This window comes from Chrysemys picta, chromosome 22 (genome assembly GCF_011386835.1).
Source record: "Chrysemys picta bellii isolate R12L10 chromosome 22, ASM1138683v2, whole genome shotgun sequence".
NCBI lineage: Eukaryota > Metazoa > Chordata > Testudines > Emydidae > Chrysemys > Chrysemys picta.
Genome location: NC_088812.1, coordinates 2,235,348 through 2,261,075, shown reverse-complemented (window position 1 = coordinate 2,261,075; position 25,728 = coordinate 2,235,348). Strand labels below are relative to the sequence as shown.

Sequence of the window (25,728 nt, the reverse complement as noted above, 5' to 3'; positions counted from 1 at the left end):
AATTCTGCAAAGACCGAGGGCCACCCACTGCAGAGGGGCTGGGGCAGTGCCCCAGCAAGGGCCAGCTCGCTCCAGCCCCCGCTGCCATGGCAGGGAAGAGAGGTACGGTTCGCGGGTACTCACACTGCTATGGGGGTGGCTTCACTGGGCTGGTTCAAGTTGTACCTCCAGAAGGTCTTCCATAAGGTCTCCACCAGAGTGAACTGCAGGTTTATCATCACGTCCACAATGGCCTGAAGAGAAGGAGTGGTGGGTCAGCACTGATGTAGGCCATGGGTCAGTAGCTATGAGGTGAGTGGCCCCTTGTCCCCAGTCTTCTGCCCTGGTCCTCCTAAGATGTTCCCTTCAGAGCACGCCCCAGGAGGAGCAGCTGCATGGGGGGGCCTGAGATGAAGAAGACCAGTGGGAACCTCACACTGAACTGGCCAATGGGGCATTCAATGATCCATCTGTATTAACACAGCCCTGGCGCTTTAAAATCCCCCGGTGCTGCTGGACAGGAACAGCTAGATTTGGACAGGAGCTCAGTGGAAGTCACCAAGCAGGGCTGGAGGAATTTTAAAGGGGCAGAACGGTACCACTATCTCCCTGAAGGAGGATGTCATGGGGTGGCCTGTGACAGATCAGCTCACCTTCCCAGGTGGGAGAATGATTTTGGTCATGTGACCGGAAGATCATGTGACTAACTCAGGCCAGACCTAGGGATGTACGGTCTGAGGCAGATCTTAGAACTCCAGCTAGGCAGAAGATTCAATGGATTCCGAGACCTAAAGGGACCACTGTGATCATCAGGTCTGACCACCAGCGTAACTCAGGCCAGAGAACTTCCCTGAAGAAAATTCCCAGAGCAGATCTGTTAGATAAACATCCCCGCTTGGTTTAAAACTTGTCAACAGCAGAGAATTCACCACAGCCCTGGGTAAGTCGTTCCAACGGTTAAGTGTGCATCTTATTCCCATTCTGCATTTGTCTAGCATCAACCTCCAGCCATTGGATCGTGTTAGACCTTGGGCTGCTAGATTGACGAGCCCTCTATAACCCAACCTCTGTTCCCCAGGGAGGTACTCACAGACTGTGATCAGGTCACCCCTTTGTTAAGCTAAACAGACTAAGCTTCTTGAGAAGCGGGGGAAGCTGCAGCGTCTCTGAGGAAACAGCTGCAGGTGAGTGTGACAGGGAACGAGACTGGTTCCTGCAGGGAACGACGGGACTGTTGGACCAGAACACAGCTCTGGGAAGGAGAGGGGGTGGGGGACGACGACTCCTGATTCAAGGAAAGAAACTCTGATCTGGGGTTGGGCCTGGAAGACCAATGTCTGTATGGCCTAAATAAACTGGATCCTGCTCCAGAAGGGGAATGTTTTAAAAGGACATGGACTGGGTGAGCTATTCAGGGGTCCAGGAGGGGAAACTGAGGCAAGGTAGTGCAGAAGCACCAATGAAAGCAAAAAAAAAGGTCTACATTTTTAGTGGAAAATTTAGATTTTTTCCCCCCCCCCACATGAAAATTAAAATATTTTGACCAAAAACCTAGAGGTTTTGATATGGAAATGCTGCTGAAGGACCTTGTGGGAGCTGTAGTTCAGTACCTTCATGTTCCTGTTGTCCTCTATAGGCTGGGCTCTTGTGTTGGGCTACATCTCCCATGATGTATTACAGACTCACCTTTTGGAGGAGGTGGTGCACCATGGGAAATATTGGCAAGTTCAGCCCATAGAGGAGAACAGTTGCCTTATGTCCCTTATGAGCCAGGCTCCCCAACTAGACTACATGTCCCATGATGCACCATGGCCAGGAAAATGCAATATGCACCATCTCCTCTCTGGAAAGGAGACAAAGGTGCATCACGGGAAACAAATTATAAATATAAAAATAAAATAAATTAATGGAGATATCCCATCTCCTAGAACTGGAAGGGACCTTGAAAGGTCATTGAGTCCAGGCCCCTGCCTTCACTAGCAGGACCAAGTACTGAGTTTGCCCCAGATCCCTAAGTGGCCCCCTCACAACCCCGGGTTTAGCAGGCCAATGCTCAAACCACTGAGCTATCCCTCCCCCCTGTACTGAGCTATCCCTCCCCCCTGTAGTACAAAATGGTAGCACAGCCCACAGAGGAGAATGAGAACATGAGGTAACTGAGCTACAACTCCCATGAGGCACTGCAGTGGCATAGCCAAATTAAAAACAGATTGGGTTTTTTGGGTGCTTAGTTTTCTACACAAAGTAGACACTTCCTCTTCAATTTTCCATTGAAAAACAAATTTGATGGGAAAATTTCATCCAGTCCTACATACAGGCCACCCAGTGGGAACAAGGTCTGTCCCTACCAGCCTGTGCTGGATTTAAACCAGTCGCCATGAGGCGAGAAGGTCCATGTCATGTTGCCAGTGCTTCCCAGGGGAGATTGCCCCCTTCTGCAGGTGGCCCCATACCTCACAATGCTCTCGGTAGAGCAGCTGGAAGGCCTTCACATCCTCTGCCCCGATGCCATCAGGCAGAGGTTTCCCTTGTAGGTCTATCTCAGAGAACTCGGAGAGGGTCCGTGACGCATCTATGGGGAGGGAGATGAAATCAAGCCAACGTGAGGAGAGAGCAACAACACGACTGCCTTTGAGGGCCCGAGGGCCTTACTAAGCTTAACATCCATTGGTTTTAATGGGTCTTGGCCTAGGTACGGCCACCAGGGTTTAGCTCGGTATCTCCAGCTTCCCTGGGCTGAGAGAGAAGTTTGGACTCTGTGGCCCATTCAGTCCCTGGCCTCTTTGCTGACGCTACCAACCACACGTCAATCAGTGAAAGCAGCGGTGGTGACGTCTGGGATGGAGACACAAATGAATAGGCTGAGACCCACGAGCACATTTCACGCACTCCCCGGATAGCAATGATTTGACCACTGCTGGCCGGACCTGGATTTGATCTGGCAAGCTAGAGGCGAAAGGCCCCTCTGCTGTTCCTCATGCCCTGGAATTCTGTGTTCCCCTCAGTCCCCTGGGTTGAAATTTAGGACGTGAACAGAACTGATCTCCAAGTCATGAGGGTGCGCTGGTAAGTGCCCCGCTGGCAATGTAGTGGATCCATTGTGAGGACCCCACCCAGTCTGATACGATTGTATCATGAGCATCAACCTCTGAGCGCTGACCGTTCCCACCTCCCTCCCCCACATAAAGCGCGAGATAGGAAACTGCGCTCTCTTGCCTTCCATCGACTCAGTTCATTCCTGCCCCAGCCTCAAGGCGCCACGTTGCTAAACGTGCTCTACCACCAGGTCTTACCCAGGAACTGCTGATACTGCTGCACTTGAGCACTGATGTCAGACAGCCCGGAGCCCGGCTGCTGGCCCACCGCCGCCCCGTTGGTCATCCCCTCCATCTTCTGAATGGGCTTGAGTCTGAAAGGCAGAGGAGCCAAAGGTCAGGTGCCGACAGAGTTGCAGGCCTGCGAACCAGGCCGGGAAATGTGGCCCCTGGGAGGGTCGTTGTATGAGTGGTTGCGCCCTGAGGTCACATGGGCGTGGAAGGGTGTCGCAGGGGATTTCCCATCCAGGCACTTCAGACAAGAGCAGTGGCCCTCTGTGTCTGTAGTCACCAGTGACTGATGGTGGATCTAGACGGGATTGCTCCGGCTGGGTGTGCAGGAGCATACGTGGGTACCCACGCGGCTCTACGCCGCGCTGCCTCCTACCTTTGCTTCTGGGAGAAGGGCTGCTGCCTCATGGCCAGGTGCTGCTGATCCTCCATCAGGCGCAGCAGTGGCGAGTTGGCTTTGATGCGGAGGCCGTAGTAGTGGTACTTGGAGTTCCCTCTGAAAGGAAATCAGGACAGATAAGAGCTCCGGGGAAACACAAACCCACCGTCAAGTGTCTGGTATCGAGGAGGAAACATGATTCTGCATTGCCAGATTCTTCTTTCCCTTACCCCAACCCAATCCCATCAGCTCCAGTGGAGTTTGCTCTGGATTCATGCCAGCATTGCAGAGATCAGAATCCGGCCCTTCAGCTCTGCGTGGGATGCCAGGAGAATGGGAATCAGGCGTCTGTATTTCCAGTTCCCATGCAAAGCAGTTTTCTGCAGCTCTTAGCAGGTGTAGGAGCCCGGCTGGGGCTGGTGGCAGCGCACCCACAGATGAATGGGAAACGAAGCAGCAGCCCTATACTAGGGGCCAGCACAGACCTTCAGCATGACAGGCCTAATCCTGTGGTTTTGCTGAGCACCCTCTGTTTGCCCGGATCTCAGTGGGTGAGGAGGCCACCAGCACCTTGCAGGTCTGGAGCCTGAAGTTCCCTTCTTGCTACCGGGGAATGTTACCCAGGGCATGGTGGATTGTAAAGGGTTAATACCCCCAGCCACTGGAGATGCCTTTACCGTGTGCCAAGCCTGCGGGTGCGGAGTCCCATGAACACGGATCGGATCAGCTTGCCGAAAGACGCTGCGTTTACTGGCTCCAGTTTCTGCTCCTGGCAGTGCAGCAGGTAATGGCAGTAGAGAGTGCTGCGCGGCAGGCTCACGCCCTCGGCCGTCTCGTAGTTATCCAGCAGCCACTGGACCTTCAAAGAAACCCAGCAGCGGTTAGAGGGCTTCTTCAGGGCCACGACTGTGTCCACCAGACCCCCGCTGGCACAGACCTCGCCCCTCACATCTCCCACACTGACCCCCCTGTCTCCTTCACTGCCCCAATACAGGTGTCACCGTCACCCTCGTCAGCATTACCAGCACTGGCCCAGTTTTCAACCCCTGCCACTCCCTAAGCCAGTCCCTGTGGGCTTGGGCTGAACATAAATGGGGGGAGGGATAGCTCAGTGGTTTGAGCATTGGCCTGCTAAACCCAGGGTTGTGAGTTCAATCCTTGAGGGGGTTACTTAGGGATCTGGGACAAAATCAGTACTTGGTCCTGCTAGTGAAGGCAGGGGGCTGGACTCGATGACCTTCTGGGGTCCCTTCCAGCTCTATGAGATAGGTATATCTCCATATTTTAGGTGCCTACACGTGGATTTAAAGGGGCACAAGTCAAATTTACTATTAAAGCAACCACTCCCCCTGCCTGGGGGATGCGTTTTGCACATACTCGCTACCAGGAGACATTCCACTGTCTTATGAGCATTATGCCTGGTAGTCAGTGTTTGTAGGACTGGGTCCTAGGGTACTAACAGGCCCCACGAGAGGCAGTGTGGCCTAGTGGATAGAGTACTAGACTGGGACTCAGGAGACCAGGGTTCTACCCTTTAGCTGAACATACACATTTGCCACTGGCCTGCTGGGTGATCTTGGGCAAGTCCCTGCTGCTCTGTGCCTCAGTTTCCCCATCTGTAAAATGTGAATAATGATACTGACTTTCTTTTGTAAAGCGCCTTGAGCTCTATGGCGACAATTGCTAGGTAAGAACCGGGTGTTAATTGTGAGAAGTATTATACACTTCTCCAGCCCCTTCCACCCAAGAATTCCAAAGTACTTTGCAGGCCCTAAGTTTTACAATCCAGCCCCCTGCTCCCCCACCTCTGACACAGGTTGCTGTTGTGAGCCCCATTTCCAGACTTGTCCAAAGTCACACACAGCACGTCGGGGCAGAGTTGGGACTAGAACCTCAGAATCTTGACTCCCAACAAGGCGTCTTAATGACAAGACCATCCTCCAGCCCTGGAAGGTTAAAACTGACCCTTTTTTGACTCCCTTTGAAAGGATTAAAACTGACATGATGAATATCAAAAGTATTTTAAAAATCTAATTAACTTTTCCCTCTTTGCACTAGTTCAGGGTTCTGAACTGATGTGGGCTTGGATAGTGAAGACAGACTAGTCAGTTTCATAGTTGTTTCTAGTCAGTTTCACTTTCCGGCTCTCCTATGCTAGCACAAGGCTGCAATATTTGAGCAGTAAATGCTGTGGTTTATTTGTTTTGTTGCTTTAAATGTTTCCACTGGATTTCTGCTGGTCTTGGGTTCGGTCAGAACTGATTTATACAAAGTATTCGTTGCCAGATTTAAGACGACAGTGTCCAAATTAAGAGCCCAAATGTGGATGTCCTGTTACGATGCGCAACTGACTGCAAATATTTGATATAAGGGAAGTACAGTAACAAACCAAGCCAAGTTCTGCTATAAGCTATACCACTGGAGTCAGGAGTGCAGGATTTGACCCAGAACTATGTAAAGAAGACACTGTGGGTTGGATTCTCTGTTAAACCAGTGTGAAGCCAGTGTAACCTCACTTTTACACCAAAGGACCTACTCTGGTTTTACGCTAGTATCCAAGATCCGCCTCCAGTGGCGTTATTCCAGATTTACACTTGCGTGATTTGCATCAAAATCTGGCTCTGTTGCTTTAAACAGCAAACAGGATTTAAAAAAAATCGAAGTGCTTTGAGTCAATATATCAGATGCTCCAAATAGCTGAGGTAAGGCGCATGTACAACCTGTCCTTCCCAGAGCTCTCAGACGGGAAGATCTTTGGACAGGGGCCATCTTTTTGTTCTGTGTTTGTACGGTGCCCGGCACAATGGGATCCGGAGCCCGACTGGGGCCCCTACATGCTACCGTAATATACCTAATAAATATTAATGATACCTCTCAAACTCCAGAGCTGTCACCGATGAACAATTCCCAGCCAGCAATAACAATGCCCAGCAACAGCGTGTCTCATTCGAAGATCTCAAAGCTCCTTACAAACAGCAGTTCATTAAACTTCCCAATCCCTCGCCGGGCAAGTCAGCACCATTACACCGACCTTAAACGTTTATCGTTCCTTGTTACCACAGTGACGCCAAAAGGCCTCAGTTCAGCTTGGATCCTTGTTTACAGTGTCTCGGGTAAGACTAAACTCTTCAAGGCAGGGACAATCTTACCATCTAAACAGACTGTGGTAGAAGGAGGGGAAACTGAGGCAGAACAGAGGTCTCCTGGTTCCCTTATCAACTGGATTTCCTTCCACAGGGGCAACAGAACCCAGGCGCCCTGACTCCCAGTCCCGATTCTAACCACTAGCCCATGCCCTCCCTCGGTCACAGCCCTCTAGGCGTATAGGTAAGTCCTGGTTTGGTTTTATGCTTTGATGAAGTTTTATTTTATAAAATCAGAATATTTTTTAAAAAATCTTTGCAAAACTGTGCCACGATGTAACTCAACAGCCCCTGTGGGGCAGGGCTGTGTGGGGAAGCCACTAGCAGAATTGCATTCTGGGACATAGCACAGAGCTAGTGAGTTGGGATGGATCCGAGCTAAACCCGGCGGAAAGGCACGCCAGGGCCGCTGTCTAGCCCATACATGTTGACCTCCATTCCCACGCGGCTAGGCCCTGCCTCCCGATTCTTTAGGCCTGGTTCCGCGTTTGCAAACAGCTGAGAAGGATGAATGTATTCCAAAGGGGGGGTTCCAGTTATGTGGCCCGAAAAGGAGAAGCAGCCCCATGGATGTCTTGGCGACTTACGGTTGCTGGAGAGGCACGTGTGGTGTGGGAGTAAGACTGACTGGAGCTTCCTAACATGTATCCTCCCTGAATCACATAGGTTCCCGTTCCGCCACCACCACCACCTCCTCCGCCTCCGCCGCCTCCTCCGCTCGGATTGGCTATGATCTGCCCTCCGGAGACGTACATAGGGACGGATCCAGTGCTGGCCACGGTCTGGGAGGTTGCAGGAGTGGTGACCTGCGCCGGGGCGGCTTGCGATTCATAGTAATTAGCTCCTGTGTTCTGTGTATAGAGGGGGGTCTCTGTGTACGGGTAAGTGCTGGAACGTCTGAAACAAGAGGGAGGTTTAGCCGAGCTGTGGAGCAGGTGCCGCTGCCGCTGTGCAAACAGACATTTCACATTTATAGAGCCCCTTTCATCCGCCAATGAAATGCAGCCACCGCTGGGGTGGAACACAGCACCTGATTAATACCACAACAGTCTACGGCAGGAAATGAAGAGAAAGCTTGTATCCAACAAAGTGCAGGGTAAATTTAGCAAGGCAGAACAATTATCCAGGCTGGAATTTGGCCGGGGTGATAGGGTTAATATGCCCAGGGCCTCAGTTCTTCATTTCACCAGAAAGATGATGATAATAATACAGTGGTTTCCATACCTGGATTTCAAAGTGCTTTACAAAGGAGGGCAGTGTAGTTAACCCCATTTTACAGATGGGGAAACTGAGACACAGAACTCATCCAGCAAAGCAGTGGACAAGTGCTCGTTAGTGCCACGTTGACACCACTTCCTGCAGCGCTCTAGCTGCCAAGTTTGCATCTCTGATTCTCTCTCTCTCTCCACCCCACAGCCCTCAAGGACCAGGAAAAGATGGGGAGGTTCAAGCTGACCCCTCCTCCCCCGAGATCAGTGGGAGCAAGAGAGAGTGGAAAGCGGAGGGGGGAGTCTGTTGGCCAGAAGCAGGTGGCGGGAGGTAGGTGGTGACGGAGGTTCCTGGGTAGCTATGGGGAAGAGGAGGTGTATGTGTTGGGGGAAGTGAGTGATGGAGAGGGTGGGGGTTGCCTGGGCCGTTGGAGTGGCTGGTGAAAGGATGGTTTGGTGAACGCCTGGCAGCTGGGGGGCAGAGGAATGCCGGTGGCAGTTGGCTGAGTGTGGAGGGGGAACCAGAGCCAGTCGGCTGCAGGGAGAGAGGTAGCCTGGAGCCAAGAATGGGCCCCTCAGTTGCATGCCCCCAGCTGCCGCCTCTTCCACTGTTTCTGACTCAGATTCACAAGGGAATCAGCGTAAACAGGAGCAGAGCGGCCGCCCGGCTGCTTTCACAGGGCAGGACAAGTCATGGCAGGGCAATGCCTGCCTCCTGCCTACAGCCCCGCTGGGTGCAGTTAGTCAAGGCGGGCGCGGGGCTGCAAGGCCTAGCTGTTCCTTGGAGTCTGGCTCTGTGAGAGCTGAGAGAGCCGGAGCCTGGCCTGGAAAGAACAAAGCCGGGAGGCCGCTGCCCTTTAACTGCCCCCGCTGACATCTTGGGAGGCCGGCACCGAAGATCCCTGGGAAACGGGGGCAGTGAACAGGGTGCTCGCCTCTCTCGCGCCATGAGCCGGGCTGCAGTGGCTTGGCATGGGTCACTTACATGGTGCTCGCTGTGTAACTGGCGTCGCCCCCTTCCACGTACTGCACCTGGTTGGGATAGACATGCTGGACGGGCACCTGCTGCAGCTGCTGCACCTGAACGAGGCAGGGGAGAGAAATTCATAACAGCCCGAGTCCTTCGGTACGACTGTCCCCCTGCCCGGCTCTCACATGCTTCCTCTGAGGGGCTCAAGGCCCTCTGCACCCATTGAGCATCACAACCCCAGCAACGGTGGGCCAGTATTCCCGCCCCTTGCCCCCTGGGGAAACTGAGGCACAGAGGGGTGATAGTGATTAAATACTGACTTGGAGGGGAAATTACACGTAGACTGGAAGCTCTTTGGGGCAGGGACTGTCTCTTTTTTTGGTCTGTGTTTGTACAGTGCCCAGCACACTGGGGGCCTGGTCCATGACTGGGGCTCCAGGGCATTACCATAATACACCTAATAAATACTGTACGGTGCTCCGAACAGTGGGGACCTGACCCTAGGCGCTATGGTCATACGAATAATAAATACTAATCGTTACACCGCGAGTCAGTGATCGGACCCAGGAATCCTGTCACCCAGGCCCCTGATCTACCCAACAGCCCCCACAGCCTCTTAACGAGCAATGAATGTTTCCTCCAGGAAGCTGGGGTTCCTGCTAGATAACGAGCTGTGTCAGCTGTTCGAAGCTCCTATTTTCGGAAGCTCCTGCTTGTATCTTGTCACTGTTTCCCCCTCACACACACACACACACGCACACGCGCGCACACGCACACACACACACACTCTCTCTCTTACAGGTTTCCAGCGACACTGGCCAACGCAATCGCCTTACTTTATAAATCCTGCGACGTTACTACTCAGACTATTACAATTTCTGAAACTGTTCCAACCCCGTCCATCACCAAGGGATCCCCAGTCATTTTATACCCACCACGAAAGGGCCCCACCCTCTGGGGTGGGGTGCAGCAGCTGTCTGACAGCTGCCTAGCAACCCTGAATGAGAGTTTACGGTAGGAAGCGAAAAGGAATCCTGCATCCAACTGAAATGACAAGGAGGGTTTCAGGGAAGCAGAATGTGAACTGCCCGTCCTGGCGTTTGGCAGGACATTGGGTTTAATGCAATGGGACCTCCAATGGCCAGAAGTCGCCCTGCCCGTGGGTTTCTGAAGGGAAGAGCTCAGTATTCTAACTCACTCGTATTTGACAGTGAAATCTGCTGCACTGAAGCAGAATTGTTTGTGAACGGGAACGAATTTGGTGCCAGTTCTCCCATGTCCCAGCCTTGTCTCTGTGGATGGAATCCAGGCACCTCCCTCCCTCCCCCAAAACTCGGCTCCTGGGCTCCTATTTCACTCAAATCCGAGACACAAACCAAATATCTGCTTTCAAGAGGTCCAAGAATTTCAGTGCCCGTGGCAGGGACTGGCCTAGGTGGGTAAGGAACGAAGGCAAAGCGGGGATCCCCGGGGCAATGCTGCTGGCTTCAGCAGAAGGAAGTAGTCCGTGGCTGGGGCTGCTGGGTGGTTCCAGCTCTGCTCTCTGGAAGGAGCAGGGAGGGCAGAGGCAACCATTCTTGGATCTCCCGGGGGAACCTCTCCAGGACCTACTTTAAGAGCTGTAGCTGCTGTCCCAAACACTAGCACCTGAGGGACTCTCTGAATCTTGACTCTCTGGTCGGGACTGGCGTGATGAGAGGAGAGGAACGGTGGCTGCTCAATCACCACCTTTTGCTGCGGGAGGAGGAGGTGCTGAGGAAGCATTCGGACCAGTTCCACCCACTGCTCCGAAGTGGATTCTAGCGAGTGGAGATAGTGGAGCCTGTGCTCTTGGCTGGCTAGACAGCAGCTGGCCAGCGGATGCGTCCCGCTACTACACTCTAAGGAGAGAGGATGCTGCACTGCCCGCGGCTGCTGCTGCTCACTGTTCCTAGCCGGACCAGGGAACTCACTGCCTGCGCTCTAAACAATAAACAGAAACACTGAGGAAATCAGAGCTGGCATTGCGCCCATGAGCTGTTCCACTGCTTCCCTGCTCATGGGGGAAGCTCCGGCTCAGAGTTAAACCCAGTCGCTACTTAATACACCACAACTGTACTCTGCATTTACATGGCATCTCCCATCTGAGGACCTGACCATGCTGAGTAACAGCAGGGAAGGAGAATTATTCCCATTATACAGATGGGAAAAGAGAGGCACTGGAGGTGACGTGACTTGGGCCTGTATTCTCAAAGGTACTGAGGCACCTAATTCCCATAGATTTCAGTGGAAGTTAGGAACCTAAATACCTGTGAGAATCAGGGCCTTGGTTAAATTGACCCAGTGGGTGATCTGGGAACAGAACCCAGCTGTCCCAAATCACAGTCCCCAGCTCTAACCCCAAGACCACATACTGGTTACTTGGGGGAGGAAGGAGAAGCCCACAAGATGGCTGCAAGCCAGAGATGGGTTTGAGGATCTTGCCATCTTACGACCCTGTAGTTTGAAGATCAGACTGTTAACTTTTGCAGCACCGGCTCTGTGCAGCGTTGCGAGCAGGTTCCCCCCGCAGGGGGGGCGAATGAGATCAGTTAGACCATGCTGGCTATACAGAGGCAGGAATCTAAGTAAAATTCCGGGAGCTGGATTTGGCCCTAGGGCAGCTCAAAACCAAACGTGTGGCACCAAAGCCTGGGTGCGGGATTTCAGCGTTTCCAGAGCTTCCTTTGTCCCAGCGCCAGGTCTATGGGGTGGGGATAAACATGGGGGGGAAGAGCAACTCTTTAGGGGATGTGAAGGGTAATGGGAACACAGGACTGGCAGGGACCAGTCATCATGTCCAGCCCCCTGCTGTCACAGGCCCCCCTGTCACCTCATCCCATTCACACCCTGAACAAACTCCATCTTCAGAGGAGTCAGGTTGTTGTCCCCACTGCTCCTGTTGGAGGCTGTCCCAGACCCTCCCTCCTGTGAGGGGCAGAAACCTGCTTCTCATAGTCAGCCTCAATCTATTCCTGGCCAGTTTGTCCCCACTGGTTCTTATGCCAACTCTGTCCCTTCGCGCCCTCCCTGGGTCTACCCCCCAGTACAAGGGCTGGGATGAAAGGTCAACCCCAAGCACAGACTGGAAGCTCCCTTGCTCAGAGAATGGAAAACGGCCTGGATGAACAGGGACCAATGGGGCATGGTCTGCCAAGGGAGTGGCTTGGAGTGGACCTATCAGGTCTCTTCCCTCTCGGAAAGTGTGGCCAGTGAACAAGGAAGTGTGCTCAGTACCGGGGTAACTGGTTGAAATTCCCTGGCCTGGGTTATTTCTATGACATCATCCAGTCGTCACAGATACCCCCCTATTGAGCCCAGTGACTTTGGTCAGACCAGGCGGTTCAGCCCTCGGAGAGCGGGTGCCAGCGGCAGAGAACAGGAGGGAGCGAGGTGCCCCTGCAGTGGCCGGGGATTGATGTGGTGAGATGTTCCTCCAGGGGAGGTCAGCCCAGATGATCTAATGGTCCCTTCTGACCTTGAATTCTCTGCCCAGGCTGGGATCAGCTACTCTGCAAAGAGACGACTGTCGGTCTAGCTGAGGAGCGCCACGGCCGAGGGCAGAGGATGTCTGCCTCAGAACTAGCCGAAGGGCACAGCCCCCAGGCGGCTCGCTACGTGACTGGAAAGCTCTACCTCTTGAGTGACGTGAACCTGCTGGAGTCCTTGCACCGTCAGCTGTTGTACTGTGCCCGATTTCGGGGCCTGGGGGGTGGTCTGCACGACTGAGCGCTGTGGAGGCAAACAAACAGGCCATCAACAACCTCCCCGAGTGAGGGCCGTGCTGGTGAAAGGTACCACCTCAAGGCCCCAGAGAGTCCAAGGCTGGTTACTCCGAGATCACAACCAGGCAGGGCACGTGCCGTGAGGCATGCACACCGCCCTGCATCAGAGCGATCTCGGGGGTGAGAGGGGAGCTCCATTTCTCTGGCTATTCTCCTCGGCCTCAGTGCTAAGGCTACCAACAAAGGGGTCTGTTAGCGCAAGGCAATGGACAGACCCAGAAAGGCCGTCTTGGCTTTGATGGCACTCGCTCATTGGGTCACTTATAGCCCAGCCCAAGCTGATAGTAACCAACAGCTGCTCCTATCGGACGGCTGCTTGGTGGCTCCTGGGTGGAGTGAGTTAGGCTACAGGAATGGCCAGGCTGGAGCCAAGCAGCCCAGCGTCCTGCCTGAGAGAGAGGCCAGCACCAGATGTGTCCGCAGGAGGCGTAAGAACCCTCCAGAAGCAGATGTTGGACAATCTGCTCCACATTATCTCTCAGTCTGGTCTCTAAGAGTCTGTCTGCACTGCAGTCGGGAGGGGTGGGGTTGGAGCGTGTGTAGACGTGCTCAGGCTAGCTCAGGTACCACTAGCAGCGAAGCTGTGGCAGGATGGGCAGTGACGTGGGCTAGTTCCGCCTCCCCAGGACTCTGGCTACATGTTCAAATGGCCATTGCCAGTGGTGCTGTGGCTTCACTGCTACTGTTATTTTGATCTCGCTCGCTTGGGTTTGTCTACACATGCTGCAATCACACCTCCCGTCTGCAGTGTAGACAGGCCCTAATAGGCAGAGATTGACTTAAACCCTGAGGCAGGAAATGTAACATCTCTTCCAAAATGGTTATCATTAATTATAACAATCCTGGGTATTCTTGTTATCCATCGGAGTGGCCAGTCCCTTTTTGAATCTCGTTAAGTTCTTAGCCTCAATGACTTCCTGTGGCAGGGAGTTCCACAGTCTGATTCCGTGTTGTGGGAGAAAGTATTTCCATTGATCAGTTTTCAAGTCACCACCAATTATACCCCCAGGTGTCCTCATCTAACTCAAACAGGTGCCGCTAGAAGTGAGGGCAGCCAAGGATGGAACAGACCCCGGAGATTGAAATCCCCCTCTCGCCCCACAGGGCAGGGCTCGGGCACCCAGGCTGGGGCCAGTGAGTGGCCACATCACTCTGATGTTGCCCGGACTGTATCTGCCCAGCAATAACAAAACTTTGCAAGGTTCATGTTTGTTTCTAAGTAGCAGAGACGGTCTGAGCTGCTGCCTCTTTGAAACATCAACAGCTGTGAGTCGCTATTGGGGGGAAGATACTAAAATTGTATTTGGTAGCTGTTGTGGTGGGGACACTTTTCTCAGATCCGCGATCCACGATCACACCCAATGGAGCTCCAAAGCCAAGCTCTTGAGAGCATTTACTACCATCAGCCCCAGGTGGGGTGGCTTTTCTTTCCCCACCAGAGAGGGCTCAGGTGACACCCCGGGGGGCTACTTTGGGATCTGCAACCATACAGCACCTCTTGCGAGACGGGCACTTGCTGGACTCCATGCACCTGAAGCTGCTGCACTTGTCCTGGTTTGGCGGTGGAGCTGTTGCTCTGGACAGGGGAGTGCTGGAAAAACAAGGAGGACGTGTTTTATCAGCTGCTTAGTGGGAAGGAGTAACACAGATTGTGTTTCCGTAACACATACCCCCTCCTTCCTGTTTCAGATCCCTCCTGGGAGCTCCTGGCTCTGCCAAGCCCACCACCCACAGCCGTGTGCTGTTCTGAGGGGTGACTTCGCTAGCTGCCAGATCTGGATGGTGCTTTGTGGAACAGATGAGAAGCATGCAGGTTAAGACAGGAACAACAGGAAGTGACAGCAACACAGGAAGTGGGTAGACAAGAGCACAGTACTGTAATGTCACCCTTCCCCCCTCCCCCTGACCTCTGGGGAGACAATGTGAGGAATATAGGAATTGCTAGACTGGATCTACTATCCCAACTTCCATAGCAACCAGTCACAGCTGCTTCAGAGAGGAAGTTTCTTGCTACCACCTCTCAGGCAGGGTTTGCTCCTAACCCCTTTATTCAATCTAATGTAATTGTTCCTGTTATTCATGTAAATGCCCCACCCTTTTGTGAATCCAGTTACATTCTTGATCCCAATAACATCCAGTGGCAGAGAGTTCCACAAGTTAATTCAGAATGTGTAACCAAGAGTGTTTCCTTTCTATATTATTGTCGTCCTCTGCATCGCCAAGAGTGTTCTTGCCTGATTTTTGCCTAGCTTTAAAAAGTAATAATAATAATTCCTAGCTCTTATCTAGTTCTTTACATCAGTAGATTTCAAAGCACTTTATAAAGGAGGTGAATAGCATGTCCCTATTTTACTGGTGGGGGAAACTGAGGCACAGAGCGATGACGTGACTTGCCCAAGGTCACCCAGCAGGCCAGTGACAGAGCTGGGAACAGAACCCATGTCTCTTGAGTCCAGTCCAGAGCGCTATCCACTAGGCAGCACTCCTTTGGCTGGGCCCGAGTTAGCTATTCTAGTGTCCTGCAGTGCTAAGTGCTCAGTTCACACTCGATAATTTGCTCCCAACTGTGATTTCCAAAGTAGGTCTTTGCCTCCTTTAGCACAACTGTACCGCAGCCTCCCTGCTCCTGGCCTGAACTCCTGCTCCCTTCATGTGTCCCAGGCCAGCAGGACTGGGTCTGAGTCACATGCTTCCATCATGTGACACCATCCAATCATTCCCTTCATGGGGGGAGCTCACCCCTTGCCAGTTCTGTTAGCAAGCTCTTCCTTCCAAGTTTCCTGCACATCTACGGTGTGTAAAAACCACGATGGGGAAAAGAGACATTGCCAAGCTAAAAGATCACGTACTGCCAAAGGTCCTTCTCGGAGTTATTAACACTGGGAAGAATTTCATAACATTTTGCCTCTTCATAAAAGATTCCAGGACCAACCTTTCATCTGCCGGGACTCAGAGTCCTTGACATATCTGGGGCCTTCCAGGGAGCCCTAGGTTTGGCCCTGATGTAAAATAGGATCCTGGTGGAAGCGACGTCACTTGACTCATGCACAAGGTCAGTGAAGAACCCTAACAGTCCCCGCTCCTCCAAGGTGCTTAGGAGCCGAATTCCCACGGAATCAATGGGCGTTAGGCACCTAAAGACCTGGGAGGATCTGGACCAAAGTCCCTCACTAATGAATTACTTTAGACTGAAGCCAGGAGCAGAAGCAGAATAAGAAACATCTTGATCCCTCCCTACCCCCGCCCCAAAAAATTAAGGGCGACCCTCTGATTTCACTGGACTCTGCATTAGCAGGAGGAGAACAGGGCTAGTCAGAGCCGCTAGGGAGCAGAGCCCAGATCCTCAAACATCCTTCAGCTCCTAACCACCCTTGGGGCCAGCCCCTTAGGGGAGTGAATGGGGTGAAGGTGTCAGTTACAGCAGCTGGTCAGCAGCCAATGAGAGCGCAAGGGGCTGAGGGGTTAGAGCTATGGTAGAAACTGTACAGAATAGAAATATACCTCATTCCCCGCTCCGCTACACCCCACTCCCTCCCAGGGCTGAGACCAGAACCCAGGAGTCCTGGCTCCCCACCCCCTGCTCTGATCACTGCACCCCACTCCCCTTCCAGGGCTGAGACCAGAACCCAGGAGTCCTGGCTCCCCACCCCCTGCTCTGATCACTGCACCCCACTCCCCTTCCAGGGCTGAGACCAGAACCCAGGAGTCCTGGCTCCCCACCCCCTGCTCTGATCACTACACCTCACTCCCCTTCCAGGGCTGAGACCAGAACCCAGGTGTCCTGGCTCCCCACTCCCTACTCTGATCACTGCACCGCACTCCCCTTCCAGGGCTGAGACCAGAACCCAGGAGTCCTGGCTCCCCACCTCCTGCTCTGATCACTACACCCCACTCCCCTTCCAGGGCTGAGACCAGAACCCAGGAGTCCTGGCTCCCCACCTCCTGCTCTGATCACTGCACCGCACTCCCCTTCCAGGGCTGAGACCAAAACCCAGGAGTCCTGGCTCCCCACCCCCTGCTCTGATCACTGCACCCCACTCCCCTTCCAGGGCTGAGACCAGAACCCAGGAGTCCTGGCTCCCCACCCCCTGCTCTGATCACTGCACCCCACTCCCCTTCCAGGGCTGAGACCAGAACCCAGGTGTCCTGGCTCCCCACTCCCTGCTCTGATCACTGCACCCCACTCCCCTTCCAGGGCTGAGACCAGAACCCAGGTGTCCTGGCTCCCCACCCCCTGCTCTGATCACTACACCCCACTCCCCTTCCAGGGCTGAGACCAGAACCCAGGTGTCCTGGCTCCCCACCCCCTGCTCTGATCACTACACCCCACTCCCCTTCCAGGGCTGAGACCAGAACCCAGGAGTCCTGGCTCCCCACCCCCTGCTCTGATCACTACACCCCACTCCCCTTCCAGGGCTGAGACCAGAACCCAGGTGTCCTGGCTCCCCACCCCCTGCTCTGATCACTGCACCGCACTCCCCTTCCAGGGCTGAGACCAGAACCCAGGAGTCCTGGCTCCCCACCCCCTGCTCTGATCACTGCACCCCACTCCCCTTCCAGGGCTGAGACCAGAACCCAGGAGTCCTACTTTACTTTCATTATTTCGCTCCGCACAACGAGTGAAAGCAGACTCTGTTTTGTCAGCTGCCCTTTCTGGTCACAACCCCCCCCAAGGCTGGGGGTGGGAGGGGAGTTGTGCAAATACAGCAGGGGAAGGTACTTACATTTATTAAACAGCTCTACAATGAATCATTTATACATGTCATTATGACATTCTGGCCTGCACTAAAATGTGCCCAAAGCAGAGCCCGAGGGTCTGACCCTGCAGCCCTCATTCCCCACAAGGGTCCCACTGACTTCAACCGGACAGCTCCACACAGCGCAGGGTCAGGCGGGGAGCATGACAATGGCCCAGACCCTCAAAGCTACGTAGGAGCCGCACTCCGACTGATTTCAATGGGGGTGAAGTGCCTGCACTGTTTGGAAGATCTGGGCCAATGTCCCTTTAGGTTATGAGGATTGTGTATACCCCACGCTGGCAGTGACAGGGTTACAGGACGCCTGTCAGCCCAATTAGCCTCTTCTGGGACATCTGGAGGGCAATGGGGAGAAGCAGGCCGGGTGGGCCCTATAAAGGAAGGACTGCAGGGCCAACAGGAGGAGACCCAGGAGACAGGAAGTTGGGGATTTCTGCTCTCTGGGAATGGAACTACAAAGGGATCTGAAGGGAGCAGCTTGTGCTCTGGGGCCATCCCTGAAGGGAGAGGGCAGCCAGAGATTCGTAAACAGGCCTGAGGGAAGAAATCTGAGAATCAGCGGCAGGGCAGGAGACAGGCCTCCCGGGAGAAGGCCCAGGAGGCAGTACTGTCACAGAGCGACAAAGACTCTGCGGGGGTGGAGCCTGGGAAGGGGGGAAGTTTTCATTCCTTTGAGCTGGGCCTTGGTTGCCCCAGAAGGGCTGGGGCGCTCAGCGTGAGCTAGCCAGAGGGCCAAGTCACTGCACAGACCCCTGACCGCCGGAGGAGCTGCAATGCCAGATCTTGCCACGAGGAGGTGCTCCAGGATGGTGAGTCTATGCCAAGGACACACACAAATTATGGTGGCTTGATCCCCTCCCTCTGTGCCTCTTGCACCCCGCACCAATCCCCTTCCTGTGACAAAACCGAGATCAGTCTAGATCCCTGGGAGCCGTTAGCTCATCTAGCCAGAGCTGTCAAACAGAGGACGGTTCCCCCTGCACTGAGCCCCCTCCCTTGTAAACGAACACTTCAGCCCGAATGATCAATGCCGTGCGACTGTGAGTGACCATGGAGAGCAGCTTTCCAGACCTGCCAGTTACTCAGGGCGCAATGGGGATCACTAAACCATCAAACAAATATCCCTTGAACATGCCCCTGCTCCGGCTTGAGGTCTGGACAGGATCTGGGGCCAAACGAAACCCTGGTGTCAAACTCTGGGCCAGATCTGGGGCCAAAACATAAACCCAGAGCTAAACACTTGCCAGTGGGGTGGCTGAATCTTTCCCCAGGAAGAGGCTGATGTCTTGCTGTGAAGGTGAAATGCTGCAGTGATGAGACAAGGATGCCGGTGGTGAACTGAGGGGGTGGGGTAAATAATGAGCGACAGAGAGCAATGCAAACGTTGTGGCTGTCTGGGGGCCTGGTCATGCTTTCCCCAGGCTAGGGAGGAACAACATCCCACCACCCACCTCCGGTGGAGAATGGACCTGCTGCTGAACACTGTGCACGGCCACCGAGACTTGGCTTCCTTTGCTAGCCTGGGAAGTACTCTGCACCACCAGCCGCTGCAAAGGGAGGATACAAAAGAAGTCCTGGTTAATGACCACCTCGCAGTCAGAGGAATGCCAAGTTCTGTTGGCCGCTGGGGAGCAGAGCAGATCGTGGCCAGCGCTGGTCCAGAGAACCGCCCGAGCTGGGCAGCCGGCGCTAGTCCAGAGTGTAAGTGAAGCTGTATTGGCTTTGGGTAACAATACTCACCAGTACAGCCCGAGCCAGAGTGTCATTCGGAACAGTACTCACAAGTACAGTCAGTTTCCATTCGGCATGTTCGCTATTTGTCTGGACTAACTCCCGCACAGAACCGTGACTAAATCAAAATGACCTCTTTGGCTCCCCTGGGCAGCAGAAACCTTCATCTGCTTGTGTCTGGCCAACATCAAACAGGCTGCCCACTTGTGTCCCTAGGCAGGGGGCGTGCCATCACTTGGGGACTTTAAACACTAGACAAACAAAGCAAAGAGAGAAATACACTGGCTGGGAAATGGGGTAGAGAATACAAGGGCTTTTTCATCTCTACTTTCTTTGAGTCAGTGAAAATAATATGCAATGGGGCAAATTCTGTAGCGTTCCCTTTTTGTAGCTCTGAGGAACGGCTGCCTTCCATCATGCAGACTAACACCACGCTGGCCGAGGACGTTTTATTTCTCTTTCCAAATGCAACTGCAACCCGCCAAAAACTGGAGGCGTGATGCAGCATTTGAGCCCCATTCTCTTCTCCTTGATCCCACTTCCAGGAGACGCCAGCACGCAGAAAATCTTTGCAGCCGGTTGATAGGCGGTTTCTTCACCTGCCTGGCACGCAGACAAGCTGAGATGTGGTTTTAGGTTCTCCGCATTTCGTCTAGCACTGCACTGTCAAGGCAGCTGCATTACCCAGGAAAAGGCTTTTCAGGTCATTCCTAAGGAGAACATTAGCCGAAATGGCCAAAGGTTAACCCAGGGCACTGTGAAGCAGGCATGAAAGCTGGCCCAACTAGGGATAATGGGGAAACGTCTGGGACAGCATCTTGGCTTGGAGATCCGGCTGTGGAAGAGCCTCTCCAAAGGGAGGGGTGGGAGCTCCAACACTTGGGACTTTAAAATCCGACTGGATAAAACATTAGTGAATATACGAAGTTAAGCCTCTAATACAAGGGCTTGTGTCTCAGGCTTTCTTCTTACTACAGTGTCCGTCATGCTAGTCCGAACAGATGGACCTCAACTGGCATGTCTGAAGAGCCCATCACTGAGGTCTTAGGCACTACACACCGATGACAAATTCCAGTAAGATCTGTCCAGATCGGACAGCCAAGACTCCGTCCAAATCTTTAGATGAGCTGTTGGCTGTAGGGTTCTGAGCTATCTGGATTTTCTACTGCTCCGATCATTTGAGTGACAGTCTGAGAAAGAGGCAAGTCATGAAGCTCACCCAAAAGTGGCGAGCGCTGACTCACCCTGACATCTCGCTATTGAGACGGCTTTGTGATGGAGGAGGTCTGACTCATTAAGGTCACTGTAGATCAACATCAGAACCTTGTCAGGGATCTAATAGGAAATAGGAACCCAGCAGAAGCTGTGAAGCACAGAGGTCGTCTGCAGCTTCTTGTGCTTAGGAGATGATTTCAGGCAGGCTTTTGAAAGTCCCAAGTAACATTCTCATAAGAAAGCTAAGGAAATGTGGTCTAGATTAAATTACTGTAAAATAGGTGCAAAACGGGTTTGAAGACCATCCTCAGTAATTATCAGGAGTTCGATGTCAAAATGGGGGAACGTATCTACTAGGGTCCTGCAGGGGTCTGTCCTGAAACAGGTGCCATTCGGTGTTTTCATTAATGACTCGGATAATGGAATGGAGAAAATAGTTATAAAATCTGAACATGACACCGACCTGTGAGGGGTTGCAAACGCTTTGGAGGACAGGATTAGAATTCAAAACCACTTTGAAAAATTGGAGAACTGATCTGAAATCAACATGATGAAATTCAGTAAAGACAAGTGCAAGCTACCAGGCTTAAGAAGGAAAACTCAAATGCACAACTACAAAATGGGCAATAACTGGCCCGAGGGTAGCACTGTGAAAAGGAGCTGGGGGTTAGAATGGATCACAAATGAAATAGGGGTGAAAACATTATCTACGATTTGTTCTTATCAGTTTAATAGGAGCCAACGATGTGATGGAGTTGTGAAAAAGGGTAGTATCATTCTGGGGTGTATTCGCAGGAGTGTGGCATGTAAGATATTGGAGGTAATTGTCCGGCTCTATTTGGCACGGGTGAGGTCACAGCTGGAGTCCCCTCTCCAGGGTGCCACGCTTTAAGAAGGATGTGAACAAACTGGAGCGAGTCCACAGGAGAGCAACAAAAATGACGGAAGGTTTAGAAAATCTGACCTAAGAGGAAAGATTAAAAACCCTGGGCATGTTTAGTCTGGAGAGAAGCAGGCGGGAAACCTGAGAACAGTCTTCAAATATGCTAAGGGCTGTTTCAAAGAGGACAATGGTAAGTTGTTCTCCACGTCCACTGAAGGTAGGGCAAGAAGGAATCGGCTTAATCTGCAGCAAGGATTTTGGTCAGATATTAGGAAAAGCTTTTTAGCGAGAAGGAGAGTCAAGCTCTGGAACAGGCTTCCAAGGGAGGTTGGGGAATCCCCCTCATTGGAGGTTTTTAAGAACAGGTTGGACAAACCACTGTCAGGGATGGTCTGGGTTGACTTGGTCCTGCCTCAGTGCGGGGGGCTGGACTAGATGACCTCTCGAGGTCCCTTCTAGCTGCACATTTCCATGATTCTATGAATCTCCATGTGATGTGCTAGCTGCAGCTTCCTCATCCTACGCCCGTCCTTCAAAGCACTGTAGCCATCTCCAGCCACGTCCACCATTCAGCAAATGCTCCCCCCATTAGCCTGGCAGGTTTCGGTGTGAAGAATCATCACACAGGAGTCGCTTTCCTCGAGATCAGCAGAGACGACAGATTTGGGGTCTAAACATCGTTTAACTCTGTCCTTGGCCAAAGTTTCCCACTGCACCATCTGGTTGTGAGCTAACGCCCAGAGGCAGCTGCATTTCAGTGCTACGGTGTGTAGTCTGTGAACTGCTTTGGGATATATTTTATTTATTTCATGTAGAGAAAGGAAGCTGCCAAACCAACCATGGACTGGAAATATGGGAACGTTGCTTCCTCTCCTTAATCTTGCCTAGTTCAGTGTCTGCGACCCCTCTGCTTGTGTGGAGCTGTCAAATCCACATGAGTTTCAATCACTGATGAATTCAAGGCAAGACAACTTCTTGCCTGGCAGTGTTTTCTAACATGGAAAGGAAAAGCCAGAGGCAGAGCCAGGGCCGGCTCCAGGGTTTTGGCCGCCCCAAGCAGCCAAAACAAAAACAAAAACAACAAAAAAAGCCGCGATCGCGATCTAAAAAAAGCCGCGATCGCGATCTGCGGCGGCAATTCGGCGGGAGGTCCTTCACTCCCAGGCGGAATGAGGGACCGTCCGCAGAATTGCCACCGAATACCTGGACCTGCCGCTCCTCTCCGGAGCGGCCGCCCCAAGCACCTGCTTGAGAAGCTGGTGCCTGGAGCCGGCCCTGGGCAGAGCGGATCAGTTTGCACAGAAGTGAGACTCCCTTATGCTGGGCATGCTCCAGTCTGTCCCAGACGTAGAGGAAACCACTGTTTAGATAATGATTAGTGGCCCGTCAGCTGTGCTAGATGAATGATAGAAACTCACAAATATTCTTGCAGTCTCCGGATGCCTGTCCATATGCCTACAGCTGCATCTTCATTACAAATGTAATGCTTTACCAAGATAGCACCTTCTGGCAGAGCGCACCCCCCAGGCTATTCTGACTCATACTGCCTGCCCCAGGAGAAGTAGGTAAGAATTATCCCTGATTTGCAGATTGGGAAACTAAGTGGTAGGGAGAGTATGTGACTGGTTCAGTCACAGAGACAGTCAGGCCAAGAATCCAGGAGTCCTGACTCCCAGCCCCCTGCTCTGACCACTCACCTCTCCTTTCCCAAAGCTGGGAACAGAATTGAGGAGTCTTGCATGCCCTCAAAGTCCACCAGGCAGACAGACAGTGGGTGAACTGGAAATGGAACCCAGATCTCCTGACATGTGTGTGATTTATTCTGTGCTTTAATCACATGACCACCCTTCTTTCTTAAGACACGGTCACTGTTTTTAGAAGGTTCATTCCACAGGCCAAACAGCCCCGCTCCCCGTTTGCCGGCACTGCAGGAAGAGCCTCTGTGTCTTCCAATGCCTACGCCACAATTCCAATTACGAGCCATCTTTGCTGCTGCGCGTTTCCCTGAGAACAATGTTGGGATCAGGTAACCCAAGCATTACATAAAGGATCTGATTAAATTCCCATTAAAGTAGGTGAAAAGACTCCTATTGCTGTCAATGAGAGTTGGATCTGGCCCTATATGACCAGGGATTAATTGAGCCTAATGGGTCCAGTTACCACTTAAGTCCTAGGGCTACATTCAAACCTGGAATAAGACGGGGCAGTTCTGATGGCCTCTGATCCAGAATCCGACGTGGCCATAAATAATGGTGTCAGTTACGCGGGGTGTAAAGTGAGTGGAGAATGGGGTGTAGGTGCTATAGACCTCTCTGGCATTCAGTGGTCATGCAAAACATATGTCAATTACACACACCAGTGGCGGAGTCAGATTAGTGCAAAGGAGGCAGAACTCACCCAGCAGCTGTGAGGCCCTGAGATATGTAGGAACAACAGAGGGTGCTGTGCAAAACGCATGACAATTACACAGCAGGGAGATGCAAAACGCACATCAATTACACATCAAGGGGGCAGAAGGCCTGGGGAAGTAGCAGGAAAAGCAAGTAACAGGTAGGGGAAATAAATGAGTTGGCAGGGACTCTTTTATCTTCCACCCTCCTGTGATTTGCTTTTCCGGTCTCATGCCCCTTACACCAGCTAAGTAAAATCCTGCTCCCATGTAAGACAATCCACCTTTAGCCACTAACACACTGGTGCTGGGGGTGCTCCCACACTCCCCGGCTTTAAGCCGTTTCCATCATACACAGGGTTTACAGTCTGGGGATGCTGAGAGCCGTTGAACCACTATACAAATTGTTCCAGCTCCCCTGCACTGATGTCAATGAGGCCTGGATCCAACCCACTTCCATCCATTCTTCTGACCAGCGTTGCACCCAACACGCAACCCCATTTAAGGCACCACTAAATCTGGACCCCAATCTGGCTAAACAATAAACTTCCCCTGCACCAGTTGGATTAACTGATCTGCATGATTCTTACCCACCTCTAACTTCTAATCTCTTATCCGCTAACACGGCGGTCGTTTCCGAGGAGTTACTCCTGCTTTGCGCTGGTCGAAGGGAAAGGAGGATCAGCTCCTCAGGTTGCTAATTGTAGGTATGTGAATGAACTCAACGTGCAGTGAGGGAGCTGTGCCTACAACTATGTTCTGGGGGCAGTTTAACACAGAGACGCTGTGAGTTGCAAGGTTGCCAAGCACAGGGAGGAGTTACAGGGGAGAAGCGTGGAAGAGCACAGGGCATGGGGCTTTCTGAACCATCGCTTACCTGCTGGGGCACTTGAACACCTGTTAGCTGGAGGGGGGATACCGAAGGTGGCTTAGCCTGCACACTGGCTTGAACCAACAGCCTCTGTCAAACAAAACACCCAGAGTTCAAGGTGAATGGAGGAAACAGGAGTGATTACAGCAGCGGCCCCCAGACATTCTCCGGTTAGCATCAGGCCCCAGCATTTAATAAAGTACCTAGCAGCAGAGGGCGTCAACACACTTCACAAAGGGGATGAAGTATCATCATCCCAGTTTGGTCCTAGGGCGCAGAGCGGGGAGTGACCTGCCCAAATTCATACAGTAACTTAGTGACAGAGCTGGGAACAGAACCCAGGAGTCCTGATTTCTGGTCCTTCCCACCCTGTAACTTGGAGACACATTCCCCTTCCAGAGCTGGGAATAGAACGTAGGAGTCCTGACTCCCCGCCCCCTGCTCTAACCACTAGCTTCTGCTTCCCGCCGCCAAGCTGGGAACAGAATCCAGACATACAGCCTGCCCTAGACTACTAAAGCTGAAATGATTTCATGTTCACCAGGCCCAGAAGCAACAAACAAATCCAAGGAGCCCAATTCTAGTCTGATTTATTCCCCCTGCAACAAGTCTAACAGCGCCCAGCTATCCCCCAGGAAGATCGCCTGCTTGCCCACCTACCTGCTGCGTGGCCTGGACTTGCTGCACCACCTGTGTTGGCACCCCAGACTGTGTGGCCGTCGAGCCTGGGCTGGACTCGGAGACGGAGTCACTGGGTCTCATGGCACCTTCTGAATTTTGGAAAAGGAGAAGAAAAGGTGGCATGAAAAGTCTGAGGAAGGCAATTCAGCAAAGGTGTCCAAATCCCTCCTGTATATTTCAAGGGAGTTGCCAAGAGGTAGCCGGGGCTAGTGGACTGAGCACAGGACTGGTGTTGGGACCTATGGGGAGTTCTAGTCAAAGCGCTGGGAGGGGAATACAGCTCCCAGACTTGGGAATGGAACCCAGGAGTCCTGACTCCCAATCCCCTGGCTCAGTGGTTTCATGCCCACATGTAGAATGGAGCTCTCGGCCATTGGGCACCACTCCTCTGAT

General features: G+C 52.7%; 1 protein-coding gene across 6 annotated transcripts in view; it reads right to left on the bottom strand.

Moving 5' to 3' along the window:
- RFX1 (regulatory factor X1) overlaps window positions 1-25,728 on the bottom strand; it is a 47,743-nt gene that overhangs the window by 5,618 nt on the left and 16,397 nt on the right. Inside the window, exons 3-15 of one of the 6 annotated variants that reach the window (XM_065575752.1) lie at window positions 25,315-25,424; window positions 24,661-24,744; window positions 19,017-19,112; window positions 14,304-14,399; window positions 12,660-12,755; window positions 10,617-10,967; window positions 9,021-9,115; window positions 7,415-7,724; window positions 4,362-4,543; window positions 3,682-3,801; window positions 3,273-3,388; window positions 2,433-2,551; window positions 124-233 (exon numbers count right to left, since the gene is read on the bottom strand). In XM_065575752.1, coding sequence (XP_065431824.1) covers window positions 124-233; window positions 2,433-2,551; window positions 3,273-3,388; window positions 3,682-3,801; window positions 4,362-4,543; window positions 7,415-7,724; window positions 9,021-9,115; window positions 10,617-10,967; window positions 12,660-12,755; window positions 14,304-14,399; window positions 19,017-19,112; window positions 24,661-24,744; window positions 25,315-25,424 — 1,885 coding nt within the window. The remainder of the gene's footprint in view (window positions 1-123; window positions 234-2,432; window positions 2,552-3,272; window positions 3,389-3,681; window positions 3,802-4,361; window positions 4,544-7,414; window positions 7,725-9,020; window positions 9,116-10,616; window positions 10,968-12,659; window positions 12,756-14,303; window positions 14,400-19,016; window positions 19,113-24,660; window positions 24,745-25,314; window positions 25,425-25,728) is intronic. The other 5 variants (XM_005310677.5, XM_008163286.4, XM_065575753.1 and 2 more) reach the window with 5 other exon arrangements.